At 37.8% G+C, this 15852-nt stretch overlaps 2 protein-coding genes across 2 annotated transcripts in view; one reads left to right on the forward strand and one right to left on the reverse strand.

Annotated features, from left to right (window-relative positions):
• The window catches only part of LOC5569164 (transmembrane protein 170A), a 110031-nt gene that overhangs the window by 44313 nt on the left and 49866 nt on the right, over positions 1–15852 (forward strand). The gene's annotated exons all lie outside the window — the stretch shown is intronic.
• LOC5569162 (craniofacial development protein 1) lies at positions 14141–15477 on the reverse strand. Its single transcript, XM_001658303.2, has 2 exons — positions 15307–15477; positions 14141–15180 (listed from the first exon to the last, which is right to left on the reverse strand). The coding sequence occupies exon 2, from the start codon at positions 15172–15174 to the stop codon at positions 14332–14334; it is 843 nt and encodes a 280-aa protein (XP_001658353.2). The 5' UTR covers positions 15175–15180; positions 15307–15477; the 3' UTR covers positions 14141–14331.

The following is a 15852-nucleotide window of genomic DNA, read 5'->3' on the forward strand; positions in this document are numbered from 1 at the left end:
AAAATGTGGTTCTTACTAAAAATGACATCGCCAAAAACGATTCCGTTGTCAAAACTTTTATAAGTATGCTCAATTAGGCAGCATTATCGAATTACTGATAAGAACTTATAATACCCTTAGGAAATTGCCTATCTTCAGGCATATTCCGTGGTTCAAGGTGTTTTTAATTTCAAAATAACTCAAAAAGTAAATAACTTGTAAGCGTTTGGCCTTCATATTCGGCTTCAGGGGCCATGGTTTAAGTAAATACCGACATTTGCAGTATAACCGAACGTTGTTTACATAGGTGATCAATGTTACCCCATATCAGCTAAATAAAAAAATCACCTAAAACATTTTTTTTAACATGCTTAAATCTTTCAATAAACGAAATACAGTATATAGTATCGAGCTATGGGTGGCAGAATTTGTTTTGAAAATATAAAATTTGCAGCATTTGCATTTTAAAACTAAATATTAAAGAAAAATGATCAAAAACGACTATAAGATAATTTAGAGGATTGATTATTTAACCTAGTTTTCGTTTGGCTGAAAATGAATTTGAAGATCAACAGCGCCGGACAACTTTCAATACAGGGTATCGTCAAAACTTGAATGATCATGATCTAATCATCTTTATCACTAGTAAATGACACTACTTCGAAGAGCAACACTACATGTTTAAGAATTTCATACAACGCATTTTATATTTTACTAACAATGGATTTTAAATCAGTTGAGTTTTTCGCATTTGTAGTAATTGTGTGACAGTTTCGTATAGCTCGGTTCAATAAAAATAAGGAAAAAACATTCGGATCAATAATTTTTCTATTTTGCTGGATTGCGTTCCGAGTGGAAAACGTCGTTGTCACATGTCACAAGTGTTCCAAGATAAACAAATTCTTCAACAACTTCAAACTCTATCTCTACCTGCAACCATGTACTTCGTTTTGGTAGAATTAATGGTCAGGCCTATCCTCGCTGTCTCCCGCTTCAGAGGCACGAAGGCCTCTTCCACTGACCTGCGATCGATTCCAATTAGGTCTATATCGTCCGCAAAGCCAATGAGCATGTGCGACCTTGTGATAATAATACCATTTCTCTACACGCCAGATCTCCTAATAGCACCCTCGAGTGCAATATTAAACAGTAAATTCGAAAGTGCGTCTCCCTGCTTCAACCCGTCTAACGTCACGAACGTCCAATCAGATTACGATATCTATATAATTAAAAATGGAAATCTGTTTGTTTGTCACAAAATGGCTTACGAACGGGTTAACGAATTTGAATGATTTTTCCTCCGTTTAGTTCGTCAAAGGTTCCGATGTGTTTGTGTGTATAGAAAATCGACGATATCAGGATATCGGGAAAGTTGTTAAAACGAGAGTGAACACAACTGTCATTTTGTATGGGACATAGCTTTTTTCAACAGCCTACTTGATGGCATGGTGAAGTTTGCCGGGACAACTAGTAAATAATGAATAAAATAAAAAATACAGCCATCTCTCCCTTACTCGATATTCTGTACCTCGATATTTCCCCTAACTCGATGGAATGCGTGGTCCCTTCAATCTAGCATGCTTTGATACCTCTGTAACTCGATACCTCTCTAACTCGATGTTCCCTAACTCGATGCTATCTGTTTTAAATTCCCAAGTAAGTTTACCTCTCTAACTTGATATTTTCATGAAAAGTTCCAAATGTCCTCCAAACGTTAATAAATTTCATGAATTTGATTATTATGATTAAATTGATAGTAAAATTAAGCTTTACAGCCAATTTCTGGGTGCTAAAATTTTTAATTTTTGCAGATTGGTAAAAAAGTGTCACATAGGTAAATGTGGCAAAATTGTTTTATTATTTACGTAAAAATAACTATTCAGAATGTATTTTGTCAAAATAATAAAAAAATGAAATTTTGAAAAATATGTGTTCTGTATCTCGATACCTCCCTAACTCGATGGTCCCTTCAATATCGAGTAAGGGAGAGTTAACTGTATAACAAAAACAAGATGTCGAATAAAAAGTATAACAAGAAAAAGATGTCTACTTTATAAAATGAACAGTCCTTATGTATTTAAATATTGATTCAGCAAAGTTGCTTTTTTTAAAACGACACCGGCACGTTAATGCTCCCAGTGGACGATTAAGTCCTTTGAAGGAAGCTCCACACAAGACAACGGACTAGCACGCAACGCCCAGCGACACAGTCGAAACACGTTCCTGACGAAAAGTTTTCCGGACTGAAGCGGGAATCGAACCCACACTGCTTGACGCGATGCGGATAAATGCTTGGTAACACTAACCGCAGGGCCACGAAGCCCACAAATGATAAAGAGCATTTTTTGTGGAGGACAAGTGCATGCTCCTGTTAGGCGAGTGACGGAATCAGGATCAATCTTGTCCGGTTCGTGATGTGTGAGTACGAATAGATATTCGTGTTCAGTCGAGTATGGATTGCTAACCGGTGTGAGCTCGTTTCATGCTTATGGTAGCACATTTTCATGGTGGCAACGTTACATTTACACTGAGAGGCAAAATAAAGTGCCCACCTCACCAGTTTTCGAATTTCTCTCATTGATTTGGTTCAAATTAAAGTTAACACACTTAAATCATTTTTGATATTTTATTTTTGATATTCTTTTAAAGTTGCACTTACGAAATGTTGATAAAAAAAAAGAATTTTACTCAAAGAAAAAGAAAATCAATTTGTATTGAAAAAAAAAAATAGTGACAAAATAAAGTGCCCACTTCCTTCTTGGCCCCAGAAAAGATGATTTAAGAAAAATAAAAAGCAATTTAATAGTTAATGTGTCCTCCTTTGGCCTTAAGGACTTGCTGGAGGCGTTTCGGCATGCTTTTCACCAGGTTTTGTAGGTGTTATGGTTCTAGTTCTTCCCAGGCGCGCTCCTAGGCTTCAAAATAAATATTTTTGTTGGTAACACCAGTTTTGTCAACCCTGGCATCGAGAATCGCCCACAAATTCTCGATGGGGTTGAAGTCTGGGCTTTGTGGAGGCCATTCCAGCGGTTTAATCCGACAAGATCGGAGGAAAGACTTGGTCTTCTTGGCAGTATGCTTCGGGTCGTTGTTCTAGAGAAATATGAATTTCTCTTCAAGGCCCGTCTGGATCAGCGAAATCTCCAGATTTTCCCGCAAGATGTTGATGTAGGAATCTGCCGTCATTATTCCGTCGATTTTCACGAGGCTTCCTACTCCACTCCATGAAAAACACCCCCAGACCATCACATTTCCTCCTCCATGCTTCACCGTTTCTTGGATGTGGCGCTCTGCACCACACACGAGCCCGCCGCTTTCGGTTAAACAGCTCGAGCTTCAGGAGCGCTACATCCAAGGAACGGTGAAGCATGGAGGTGTGATGTGATGAAATGCGATGGCACTTCTACAGCTGTGAACTCAACAAGTTGTCTTCACCAATTATTATTTTTTGCATTGTTTATATCGTGAGGCAAACGCAAAGATGCGGCTATTTGTCTGTAATCCTGAAAAAAAAAACAGCATTTCATTATTACAGAAAATATCAGATATTTAAAATGATTGTGAAATAAACACCCGAAATTTGCAAAGTGCTCTGCCGCATTAGATGCTTGAAAACCTTGTTGTAAATCTGATTCTCATAGACCCATCTGTTGAATCAATCAGCACCTTTGCGCGCTGTTATGCTGATATATAGTTGAATCGGTAGCATGGGTGTAGTGCCTTATCAATGAGGTTTTTCGTGGTCTATAATTCTGTGCACATTGTACCTAACCGAACGCAATCATGAATTTATTGGTGGGTCCGTGGACTGCAATGTGTATACCACACGCGAGATTATACTGTGTCTTGTACTGCTCGGTGTAATGTAGTAGGCAGATTCTCGTAAGGTAGGTTGGCACATCTATCAGTGAGCCTTCGCATACTGATAGATGTGCGTCTTCGTTTGTTTGCATGGGTGTTTTAACAGCGTCGTCTAGACTATGATCTTAACAGGCGGGGTTCGTATTAAGTTGCTGTTAATTCTACTCCTCAAAGAATATCTCTGTAGATAGGAGCCAAACTTAGTTGAATGATAAAAAATGAATATTTAATGCAATATCCAGAGGAATTCCAGAACACCCTGGAGAAACGCACGGAATTCGTTTTTGATTTATAAATTGAAAATATGAAATTAATTGCTAAGTCATTCGTAGTAGAATTTTTTGAAGGGAATACTTTTTTTACATATTAATTTTCTTCATGGCGTTACGTCGTTATTGGGGCAAAGTCTGCCTCTCAGCAAAAAACGGATCCATACATTTTTAGATACTACTGGGATTTTATTTTAACTCCTTTAACTTTTCAAAGAAAGTCGCTTGAGAATGTTTCCAAAAAAAAACCCTCCAACAAACACTACTAAAGCATAGTTACTTTATCATATGAATTCCTTCAAGAATTACAAAAGTTGCTCTAAATTTCCTCCAGAGATTATTCGAGGAAATCTTTTAAACTTCGGGCTGTCGCGCTGTTGTATTTTGTACAACAGTTGTGATTTATATGCTATCATTTTGCAACAAAGATATCTATCAACACCAAACAAAAATGTATTTCTCAAGAATCTTCTCAAGAACAATACTCGACAGTTTTTATTTACAGTATGGCCCTTTATAAAGCGGTAAAATCAACAAATGTACATAGTATCGCCTAATAATGAACGCACTATATATAGTTCGACCTATATATAGTAGACCTATATATAGTAGAGATAATTCAGAAGCTTGGGGTCTTCAGTAAAGTTGTTCTGGAGGTGAAGCGCTATATGCTGGTACCTTATTTAATTCTGAATTTGACTGCTGTGTGGCACTAGTGGGCATGAAACTTTTACTTTTGTTTTGCAGATATTTCTGGAACATGACCATTTAGAAGGATGCGTCTTCTGCAAAGTTGTTCAGTAAGTTACGGATCATCATTGTTCGAGCTACTTGATTCAAAATTTTGCCTCCAGGCGGCGCTAGTGAGCATGAAACTTTTGTTTTATAGATATCTCAGTACCCTGACCACTAAGAAAGATGGCGTCTTCGGCAAAGTAGCTCAGTTGCTCAAGGGCTATCGTTATTTGAGCCAAGAAATAGGATATTTTGCCAGCATGAAACTTTTGTTTTGCGGATACTGCAGGATCCTGACTTTTTAGACAGCTGGCATCTTCGCAAAAAATGCTCAGAAGCTCAGGGACTATCATTATTTTACCAAATCTCGAACTTCAAGGATTAAACAAAGAAAGAATGTGAGCTACTGAACAACTCTGCCGCAGACGCCATCTCTCTAAGTGATCAAGCTCCTGAGATATTTGCAAAACAAATGTTTTATGCTCACTAGCGCCACCTGGTGGCAAAATGTGGAATCAACTAGCTTGAACAAGGATAGTCCTTGAATTACCGAACAAGTTTGTCGAAGACGCCATCTTGCTAAGTGGTCAGGATCCTGAGATCTGCAAAACAAACATTTCATGCTCACTAACGCCATCGAGTGGCAAAATCCCGAATTTCTTGGCTAAAATAATGATAGACCTTGAGCTACAGAACAATTTTGCCGAAAATGTCATCTTTCTAAGTGGTCAGACACCTGGGACATTCGCAAAACTAAGGATGTTGTATAAAGTACAACACGCGACCAGTGTTGCGATGGATCTTCTTCGTGAACAATGATCGACGCATCTTCGCGATCCAACATTCGCCAAAATTCATTTTTCATTTTTGCGTCGCGAAGAGCATCGCAAATAGCGAACGGATGCAACGCCGAAGAAGCATAATGAACACACCGATAAGTGGTTCACGAAGCCTTTCCACTCGTAGGATTCATTTATCCACGCGATGTTCATTCTCGTGATTCATTGCAAGGTTGCTTCTTCTCGTAAAGTCAAGCAAACATTCCACGCTAAGCCAGCTTCACGCAGCGCATGTGTTAAAATTACATAGAATGAGGCAACCAATACAGAACTGGCTGACTGAGTGAAAATTCTGTGCAGGTCGCACTCATTCTGTGAGTTGCCGACGTGTTGGCCTTCGGCTGTGCGGGGATCGATGGAAACGGAACTGTCAATGATCTCCCGCGCGGCAGCAAACAGTTGGCCGTTGGTAAGATGGGGAGTTTTCTGTGAAGTTTTCTAGCAAAAAGCCGGAACATGGTCGCAAATGCGAAAGTTTTTTCCCCATTTGCTTCCGCTTCGGCTATTCAAATGAAAAAAATCTCTGAAAAACTTTAAATTGGAATGTTTTTTATGTTTTCAGAAGCAAAACAAAAATGGAAGCGCATTCCAAGCGTTCCTCCTCTGTGCGCATTTCACTCATTCAGTTTTGTTTACCACCGTTTGCACAAAACTGTGTACAGCCCCTTTGTACAGAATCTGTGCTGCCCGAAAAGAGGCCGATTTTGTGCGCTCGGCACTCATTTTTGAGCGGAGCCGTTAAAAATGCTGCTGTGAGCCCGCATGAAGATGATCGAAATGAATATTTTTCTGCTCTTCGCGAAGAACAGGCAGCGTGGATCGTACCGTTCACATTACCGAGTGATGGAAAATCACCCGATGATAGCGTCGGGAGAAACAGCGATCCGAAAATGAAACACGAACGAATGAAGCTCCCGAACGGTTGTTTGTGTTTATTCGCCGATTCTGTTTTGATGCCTACGAAAATTCATCGTGCCTCGCGTTTCCGATCGTTGTTCAGCAACATAGGCCAGGGGAAGTGGTTCACCTAGAGTGAATTTCTGTCAAAGAAAAAGTAGATTTTGTATGAGATTTGACAGAAAAATGAATGACAAGTTCATCCACTTCTCCTGGCCTATTGCACTCGACTACTCGCGTTACAAAAATTCGCGCGACAACTGAAAGATTAAGAACTCTTCCGGAATTCATTGCCTTTCCAGTCGTCGCGCGGTTCGCTACCGTCAAAACCACCACCCTGCTATTGTGAAAGAGTAGCGAGGTTTTTTTAATAGTGTTGTACAAAATACAACAGCGCGACGACTGAAGTGTTAAGTAATTCAACCATAAAGATTCTTTAGATTTGTTTTATAGGAATTTCTCAAGCGTTTCATCCAAGGATTACTCCTGCAGTTCTTCTAAACATTTCTCAAGAAATTCCAAGAAATCTCCATGAAATCTTTGAAAGTTTGTATGAGGTTCCACACCAGTCAACACTACAGTGATTTTTGTTGTAATTCTCCCAATCATTACCATATAAATTTCTTTAGGGATCCCGTCCGATGCTTTTAAAGAAATTGATCCAAAAAATACTGGGGGATATTATCCAGAGATTCAATTGACTTTTTTTTTTCAATTATCTTAGCAATTTATCTAGGAAATCTTCTCAAGAGTCCAGGCGTTCTTTCATTGATCATTGTATAAGAAAATAGAAAAAAAAATCTTAGAGTTTTTCTTTAAACATACCCAACTAGAAACTGGAGGAATTCCTAAATATTTCTTATGAAGAATCTCTGCAGTATTTCTTGAAGGTACCAAATTCTAGTGGAATTCTTAAAGAAATCTCGAAAGATTATTTTGTTAGAAATCCTTTGAAGCTTCTGTAGAAAAGTTACTGGTGTAATTTTTGAAAATGTTCTTAACGGGACTCTTTCCTAGGGAAATCGATGGAACAATCCCTAAATACAATCCTGGAGAGACTTTCTCGAAAAATCTCTGAGGTAATTTTTGTTATTATTCTTGAGATGTCTAAAACGAAATTCTTGGAGGATTTTTTAGGGGAATAAACACTAAATGAACTCTTTGAAAAAGACTAGTAGATTCACTGAGTAGAAACAAGTGGCGACAATCTTATTTTTATATGATTTTTACGTTACCATAACAAGGAATACCTCTTTTGTAACAATGGTATCAACAATCTAAATCCAGCTTCATTTTCGTAAAATTTACAAGTGAAAGTAGGCGTTGTGAAGCATTGCATTTGCCACCGAAAAGTGAATCTTGTAAGATACTGTATTAGAAGCCTAAGGTAACTTTGCTCTTAAATAATCACTATAATAATGACTATTGAAAGTAAGACGCTGAGATCAATCATTAGGGTACACTTGCTAGTTTCGAGAAATTGTTGAACAGACAAGGAAAGTGACTTTTTCTTTAACCTTCCAGTCGTCGCGCGGTTTACAACCGTCAGAACCAGCACGCTGCTGTTGTTTATTTATTTATTTCGTCTCCGAATGAATCGTACAGACTACCAAAAAGTACTTATAATCTAGGATACTACAAAATTTCATACATACACCAAAAAGGGAACATATACAGCAATCAAAAAACAATCAATTTATAGGTAACAATTACAAATCAGACTGAATTGTTCGTTGTCCGATATGAAGGTCTCCACACGGGATTGGAGTAGTCTCGAAACTCGCGGCATTTTACACCAATCGGCCAATTACATGTTGTTAAGACGGAATTTCGATATTTTGCATCAAGGACGACTTTGAACGACACATAATCGTACGTGGAAAGATCTTTCCACGATGAAACCAAGCATTTCACGTTCAAAACTTGATCGGCTCCAATCGTTTCGCAAACCATTTGCTCGACTTCATCCACCGTGACGTCATTCGCTATGTTGGAGATAAACAGTTGTAGATTCGAATTGATCGTTGCATCAGGAGTGTGGTCGATGATTTTTGTTGAAGTAAGCGGTGATTTCGATGTAGGCGAAGAACTAGAAGCTAGGTCAAACTTGAAATCGTTCGGTGCTGTGGTATGTGTAGAAATTGACGGCAGATCAGAGATCACCTTGCTGATACGTTCTACCTCCAATTTCAAACACTGGACGTCTTCCTTCGTTGCATAGTTGCTTTCTTCATTCCTAGTTGTCGAACTTTTGTAGCGACCGTTCTCTGTGAACGGAAAGCGAGGTTTTTTCAACAGTGTTATACAAAATACAACAGCGCGACATGTGAAGTGTTAAGGATATATGAACGTAATCTATCTATCTAGGCAAAGTGTACCAGTTATGGCCATAGTGGTTCCCTATTTGGCCATATGTGAAATTTCGAGAACCTTTACATATTTAATCTTTTCGAATGTTTTAACATCAAGATATATCTTATATCTTACTGCTAAAACATACAAAACCTTTCAAAAAGTGGAAACATTCAAGTTATCCCGTATGGCCAAATAGGGAACCACTATGGCCATAATTGGTACACTTACCCTATCTTTCTTCTAGTAGATAAATAAAAATGGAGTGGTGTTTGTATGTCACGAAATGACTTGAGAGCGGGTCAACGGATTGACGCAAGTTTTTCCCTGTTACACTCCTCAAGTGATGCGACCTGTTCGTGCGAGGAAAAATTTCGGGAAAATCTCCGGAATAATTGAGAAAACGGGAGAAGACTAAGGTGTCATTTTGTAGGGGGAATTCTTGACGTTTTCCAACAGCCTACTTGATGGCAAGACGAAGTTTGCCGGGACCACTAGTGACCAATAAATACTTTTAACAACAAAAAACGAAATTAACTAGAACTACTACTAAACAGCCAATTTTGTTAAGACTTGACGACAATTGACATTTAAGATTCTAATCTTACGTAATAGACAGGAGTAACCATGATAGCACTAAAATGACAAATTATTCAAAACCATTTCGACTAGACAGTATTAGTAATGACACTACTACCCTACTATTTCAAACAAATTCTGATGGAGCTGCTAATTTTCACAATGCTTCCTTTTCTCAGAAGCAAGGTAATATGGGTATTTTTCAAAAACTACCACGTCATAATACGAATAAAAAAACAGTGTTAATGTGGGCACCATAGCCTAGTCCGTCTGAGTATTGGTCCTGGTAGAGGGGAAACTTGGTAAAAACCAGACCGAGGGTTCAGCCTTGACAAGTTAAGCTGTCAGGCAGCTCCAACTAAATACCGTACAAAAAAATGTATATCTAAATCTTTTAACAAACACCTGAAAACATTGTTGATGAAATTGTTAGAAAAATAATGATAAAAACATACAGTCTAACACTTGTCGCAATGGCACGAAAAAATCTCAAAAATATTCTTAGAAAAATGTATGGTCTGATTCTATTGGGATTACTAGTTATACTAACTTTTATATTATGGTTTCTGTTATGTTTCTTTTTAGATTGTTAGATTTCGTTTTGGTTTTTGTTTGGTCTCTTTTTTTTCAGGCAAGAGGTTTCTAAAAGTTTCTACTTTCAATACACTCAGCCGTTACCAGCCCTGCAAAACTTAAAATAACTTCTTGTATACAAAAAGTTAACCTAGGTGCCGCGTATACGTTTTTTGTTTTCAAATTCTGGTTTCATAAGGCAAATTTATGAATTTCAACCCGATTTCTTGTGGCGAATTTTCATAAGGGGTTCCTATGTTTATCGATAGTCCATTTGCCTGAGTGTAGGTAATACTAGGTATATTGACAAACACATTTTTTGAATTTTGTTTACTTAAATTTTTACTAAAAAAATTGACATTTTTTAAAAAACACCTTGAGAAAACATGGCTGATTTTCTCAGCATTGGATCGACCAAAATTTGAAATTAGTATGGCATTAGAACCGTAATCTTTTATTCCGACTTTCTAGAGACTTTAGAATAGAAACCGTAAGTCAGGTCTGCCCAACCTTTTTCAACCGCGGGCCATATCTCAGAAATAATATTCCGCGGCGGGCCAAACTATTTTAATTTTTTTTAACCCAATAAGAAAAACCAAAACTGTTTGGGAAAAATTGACGACATAATTGTTTTTCAACATCCTACTTTGGATTCAGTACAAAACCCACTCAGTACCTATTCTATAATGATTTTGTGAAAGAGTTGTGTTCAAGAGTATATCAGAACTTAGTTCAGGAATCGTCGAAAATCCTGCTCTAAATACTATATAAGAATCATGTCAAAGATGTTGTAAGAATCCTACACAGAATTTGGTTACAAACCCACTCATCGTTATTTAAAAATCCTGTCTAGAGTTATTTGAGAATTCTGCATAACATTTTGTGAAAATCCAACGCAGGTTTCTGTAAAAATTGTTTGCAGTCCTCAGAATTTATGTGTGTGTGTGTGATCCATCTAACCCCCACTGTCCGGCAATGGTATTATGGAAAAAAGTTTTCAGCAAAACTGCTTAGATCCTACATTTTTGCAAAAAACTTCAGTCCGGGAGTTAGAAGGTGATAGCTCTATTGCAGATCCTGTGACCCATTTCAGAATGGCTGGAGAGACACGTCCATTCAGAAGTCACTTTCACTAACAACAAGCCCCGCATGTATGCATAACCGTTATCAAATGGATAATGATAATACATACACACTTCCTGTTTCAAAGATGTTTGCTTTGAAACTGGCGCGTATTTAATATTTAGGTATCGATAAATATGTAATCAGAACAATCTCACCAAAATCCATCCAATGCGGCGTTGTCATCAAAACCACTCAGCAATCGATTAGGTATCTATTTCCTTCTCCTCGTGGCACATATAATATTTGTCGGTGGTAGACCACATTGGGTTCCTTTTCACCACCATTTCTATTTCTTACTTACTACGAATTTATAAAACTTTACCACTTAACATAATCACAAAATCATAATTTTGTTTTTATTCCTCCGAACCATCCGTCCGGGTGGCGTAGTACCGTCAACCGAAACACAAACGCAATCGGGAAAAAAATCACGTGGATGCACAAATATTAACAAAGCCAATTAGCCAAAGCGATATCACACTGAACGCGTCTGAGAGGTTTATTCACTTTTTAATATCTACGTTTTTTGAAAATTCACTTCCCAATTGCAATCCGGATGGCGTAGCACTAGTTAAGTTATCGGCAAAATCGCAAAAACGAGAGAACGAAAAAAAAAGCGTGGAGCAAAACAAAACACGACCGTTCGCGGCAACGCCTACTGCGATTTCCAGTTTGCAGTCCTCAGAATTTATATTCTAAAATCGTTTTCTGGAAAATGTGAGGCAGTTGTCCAGGATTTTATATGAATCCTATTATTTGGTCAGAAATACACCTGGATACCTTGTGAAAATTTGAATCTGTGGCTTCTGCTGCTAATGTTTTTGTGAGTCTGATCATCAAGTCTATCAATCAATCAATAGAATAATAATCAGATCAAATAGATCAATAATCAATAGAATAATCAAGTCTTTGAGATGATAATTTGTGCGACCAAATTAGCCTTTTCTCTTCATTTTTTTTCTATCAAATATGGAAAAAAATCATGACAGAGTGCTATTTTTTTTCTGTCTTTATTAACGAGATTTTTAGCCCTGGGCTAGTTCATCTCGGGACCAACGGCTTTACTTTCCTTCCGAAGGAAGTCGTCACTGAAATTTTTAGTCACTATCTCGGGGATGGGATTCGATTCCAGGTCCTCGGCGTGAGAGGCGTTTTTTTCTAACCACTACACCAGGTCCGTCCCCAGAGTGCTATTTTAATCTTAAATAAATTAATGTCATTATCAAAATGTGTGCCTTCATGAAACCCAAATTGATTCTCGTAAGGTAGATTTACATGTAGAATATTTTTTTCAGTGCTGCCAAATTTTTAAGTTTTTTAATTTTAAATCATTGAAGAAATCAGATAAATTTAGAAAAAGTGAAAACTAACGTAGTGAATTACCTCACTGAAATACTAGCTGGAAGTTTAATCGAAGGTATTGATAATGATCCTTAGTATGTTCAAATTTTAATTAAGTACAACAGTCAACTTACCAGATATGAGAAGATTCCCCAAACTCTTCGCGGGCCGCACAAACGACGTCGAGGGCCGTACGTTGGGCAGCCCTAATCTGAAAAAAGACCTGCTATCAGCCCTGACTTGATGAATCACTATGGACGATCAGGTGGCCAATAATCGAAATAATGACTTGTTCTAATAGGTTCTACTGGTACATCAATACATAGTAAACACTTATATTAAGATATTCCTAGAATACTAGAGCAAAATCCTTTGTAGTTTCATTGAAAAAGTATGCCAAAGTTAAAGTTTTTTAGAAAAACAAAGAATTCAGTACAAATTTAAGGTATACGTTGGATGGAATATACTGCAGAATTGTAATTTTTCATACAAAACTTTATATATTATTCGAAAGCTTACTAAAAAAGCTATCTTAGAAAAATAAAACGACATAAAAATTTGTACTTTAGTTCAGGTAAATGTGGGAACGACACTAAAAGAAAAACATATTCGATTTTTTACCGAAACTTTACATATCCCATACTTTTTTGTTGCAGGTTAAAATACATTTCCAACGTTATTTAAAGATGTGAACTAAAGGATTGTGAAGAATTTAGCTGCACATATTTGCACTTTTTTCAGTTAGGTATCATTGACTTTTTTTTCAATATTTTGCCTGTTTTTCTGAATATAATTTCAGGGGATAATTGCATATCGCTAAATGATTATTATCATCATTCCTATTATGAAAGTTTTATTATTTATAATGATTTTCACATCGTTAATTGCATAAGTCATAAGTTGGTCTCCAAAACTTGTTCATTGGAAACAAAATATAAAAATTTGTATCAAAAAACTCCTAAATATGGCATGAGATGGCAAAACTATGAGGGCCCAGATAGCCGTAGCGGTAAACGAGCAGCTATTCAGCATGACCATGCTGAGGGTCGTGGGTTCGAATCCCACTGGTCGAGGATCTTTTCGTAAAGGAAATTTTTTCTCGATTCCCAGGGCATAGAAGTATTTTCGTACCTGCCAAACGATATACCTACACATGCAAAAATGGTCAATCGGCATAGAAAGCTCTCAGTTAATAACTGTGGAAGTGCTCATAAGAACACTAATCTGAGAAGCAGGCTTTGTCCCAGTTGGGACGTAACGCCAGAAAGAAGAAGAAGATGGCAAAACTATTTTTGGTCGCCATTCTATATGGAAACAGTTCATAGTGGGATTCCGCTCAAACTTTCAGAGCAGCTTCTGGGAAGTCCATATGCAAAAAATTTGGAGGTAGAACTGAAGATTTTGCAATTCAATATTTATGGACCAGTGGCTGGTAAAAAAGATATGGAAGACTACATTTTCCAATTTTTTTTTAAATAATCCTAATGGGCCACCCTAGTGCTTAGCATGCACCGCAACCTTTAATAATTGTAATTTGTACTTCGTCGAAACAAGAAGGCGTTCGGATAGTTTTCAAAATAATGGGAAGAGTTTTGAATGCAGTTGATAATTGTTATTTGTCCATAAGCATTATGCAAGCGATCAGTTATGTAGGTAAATATAATTAGGACAATTTGCAATTACATACACTTGTTCGCAGCATATAGTTTAGATTGCTTTACAAGCAAACAATAGGAAATGAGAAGTGATTTTTTGAATGGATTTCCTAGCGGCAATAAGTCTTATCGATTACTCCTGGTGGTCTGACGGAAGGATTTTTCTATTTCGAACTGTCGCACATCAGCCCTCTGGAGGAAGTCTTGCCTTTCCAGGTAGCCGTCTTTGCCTTTATTGTGCGTTTGCAGTTCCTCTTCGATTCCTTGAGAGCGCTTAAAACTGTTCCAATCAAGTTTCGTCTTCTCTAGGGTGCTTAGCTTGTTCTTCTTGCCAATTTGACCTAATACTGCTCCGAGTCCCCCTCCAGAAGGACGTCCACTGAACGGTTTGGCTGGGCCAGCATTTCCATTGGATGATCCCAAAGCGGCCTTTCCAATTGGTTTGACTGATTGTCCAGCTGGACTTTTGGAAACCTCTTCCGTCACTTCAACAGCTTCTCCGGCAAATTCGAATATTTTCGTGACTGTTGCAATTTTATTTGGTTCTGGTGTAGTTTTTGTGGTCTCTGGAGTCTTTCGGGGTAGTTCCTTTTTAGTAGAAGTAGCCGTTTTAGGCTCAGAGATTTTAGGGCCATTAGAATTTCCGGTACCTGCTAGAAAATCCGCCCAAAGAGCATCAGTCAATCGTTCCTCGTCTTCGTCGTCCTCTTTCAAATTTTCATCGCCAGTGGATTCTTTCTTCTCTTTAGTTGCAGAGTTATCAACCTTGGCTTTCTTGTTACCGGCCTTTTTGGACTTTTGCTTTCGTTTTCTTCCCCCACCGCCAGTTTCCTCGCCATCGTCTTCTGCGTCGTGGCCTTCCAAATTGTCGTCGGAATCTACTTCACTCGCGGAGTCATCTTCAACTTTATCGGGTCGGAAATCTTCATCACTAGCGTCACTGTCGCTTGGATAATCCTCGGGATCCATTTGAATCTAAGAGAAATCGAACGGAAAATAAGCGTTGGTGTATTAAAACTATTGTAAAACAAGGCATATGTTGCAGCGTCTCGAAGTTTTGCTGTGGTGTCTTGGAATTGTTCCTTGTTATTTACTACTTACCTTTAGCTAATGACTGCTTTTTCGCAAAGCAAACGATGCCTTTCCGACTGATACAGCTTCCAGACGTTCAGATTCAACAATGAATCTTTCCTGCTTTACTTTCCGGGATGGATGGTGGATTGGATTTGGATTATGCGTTCTTTTGTTGTCGGAGTTGAGGACTGTGTGCTTGGTGTGCTTCACTCAATAGTTGGCTTCACTAACACAAGCAAACGCGGAAACTGTCACAACATTGTCGGATTGACACTGAAACAAATTTACTCGATACGAGTACAGTGACTCAACCTCATTTTCGTACGGGGCACTGTTTCCGAATCAAGTAGGTTTAAAACTTTTAAATGATTCACGCCCGCATAGTAAAATACAATTTGTTACACTTTCCAAACAACATGTTTGTTATATCTGGAAGGGTTAATGTTCCACAAACAGTTGCTATTTCATTGAACAATATGAAACGCAAAAATAATTACTATTAAAAGCGGTTTGAGTAATGTATCCCAAATTGTGACAATAAAATATAGTGGACGAATATAGTTGGATAATATA

This window comes from Aedes aegypti, chromosome 2, assembly GCF_002204515.2.
Source record: "Aedes aegypti strain LVP_AGWG chromosome 2, AaegL5.0 Primary Assembly, whole genome shotgun sequence".
In the NCBI taxonomy this organism is placed as follows: Eukaryota; Metazoa; Arthropoda; class Insecta; order Diptera; family Culicidae; genus Aedes; species Aedes aegypti.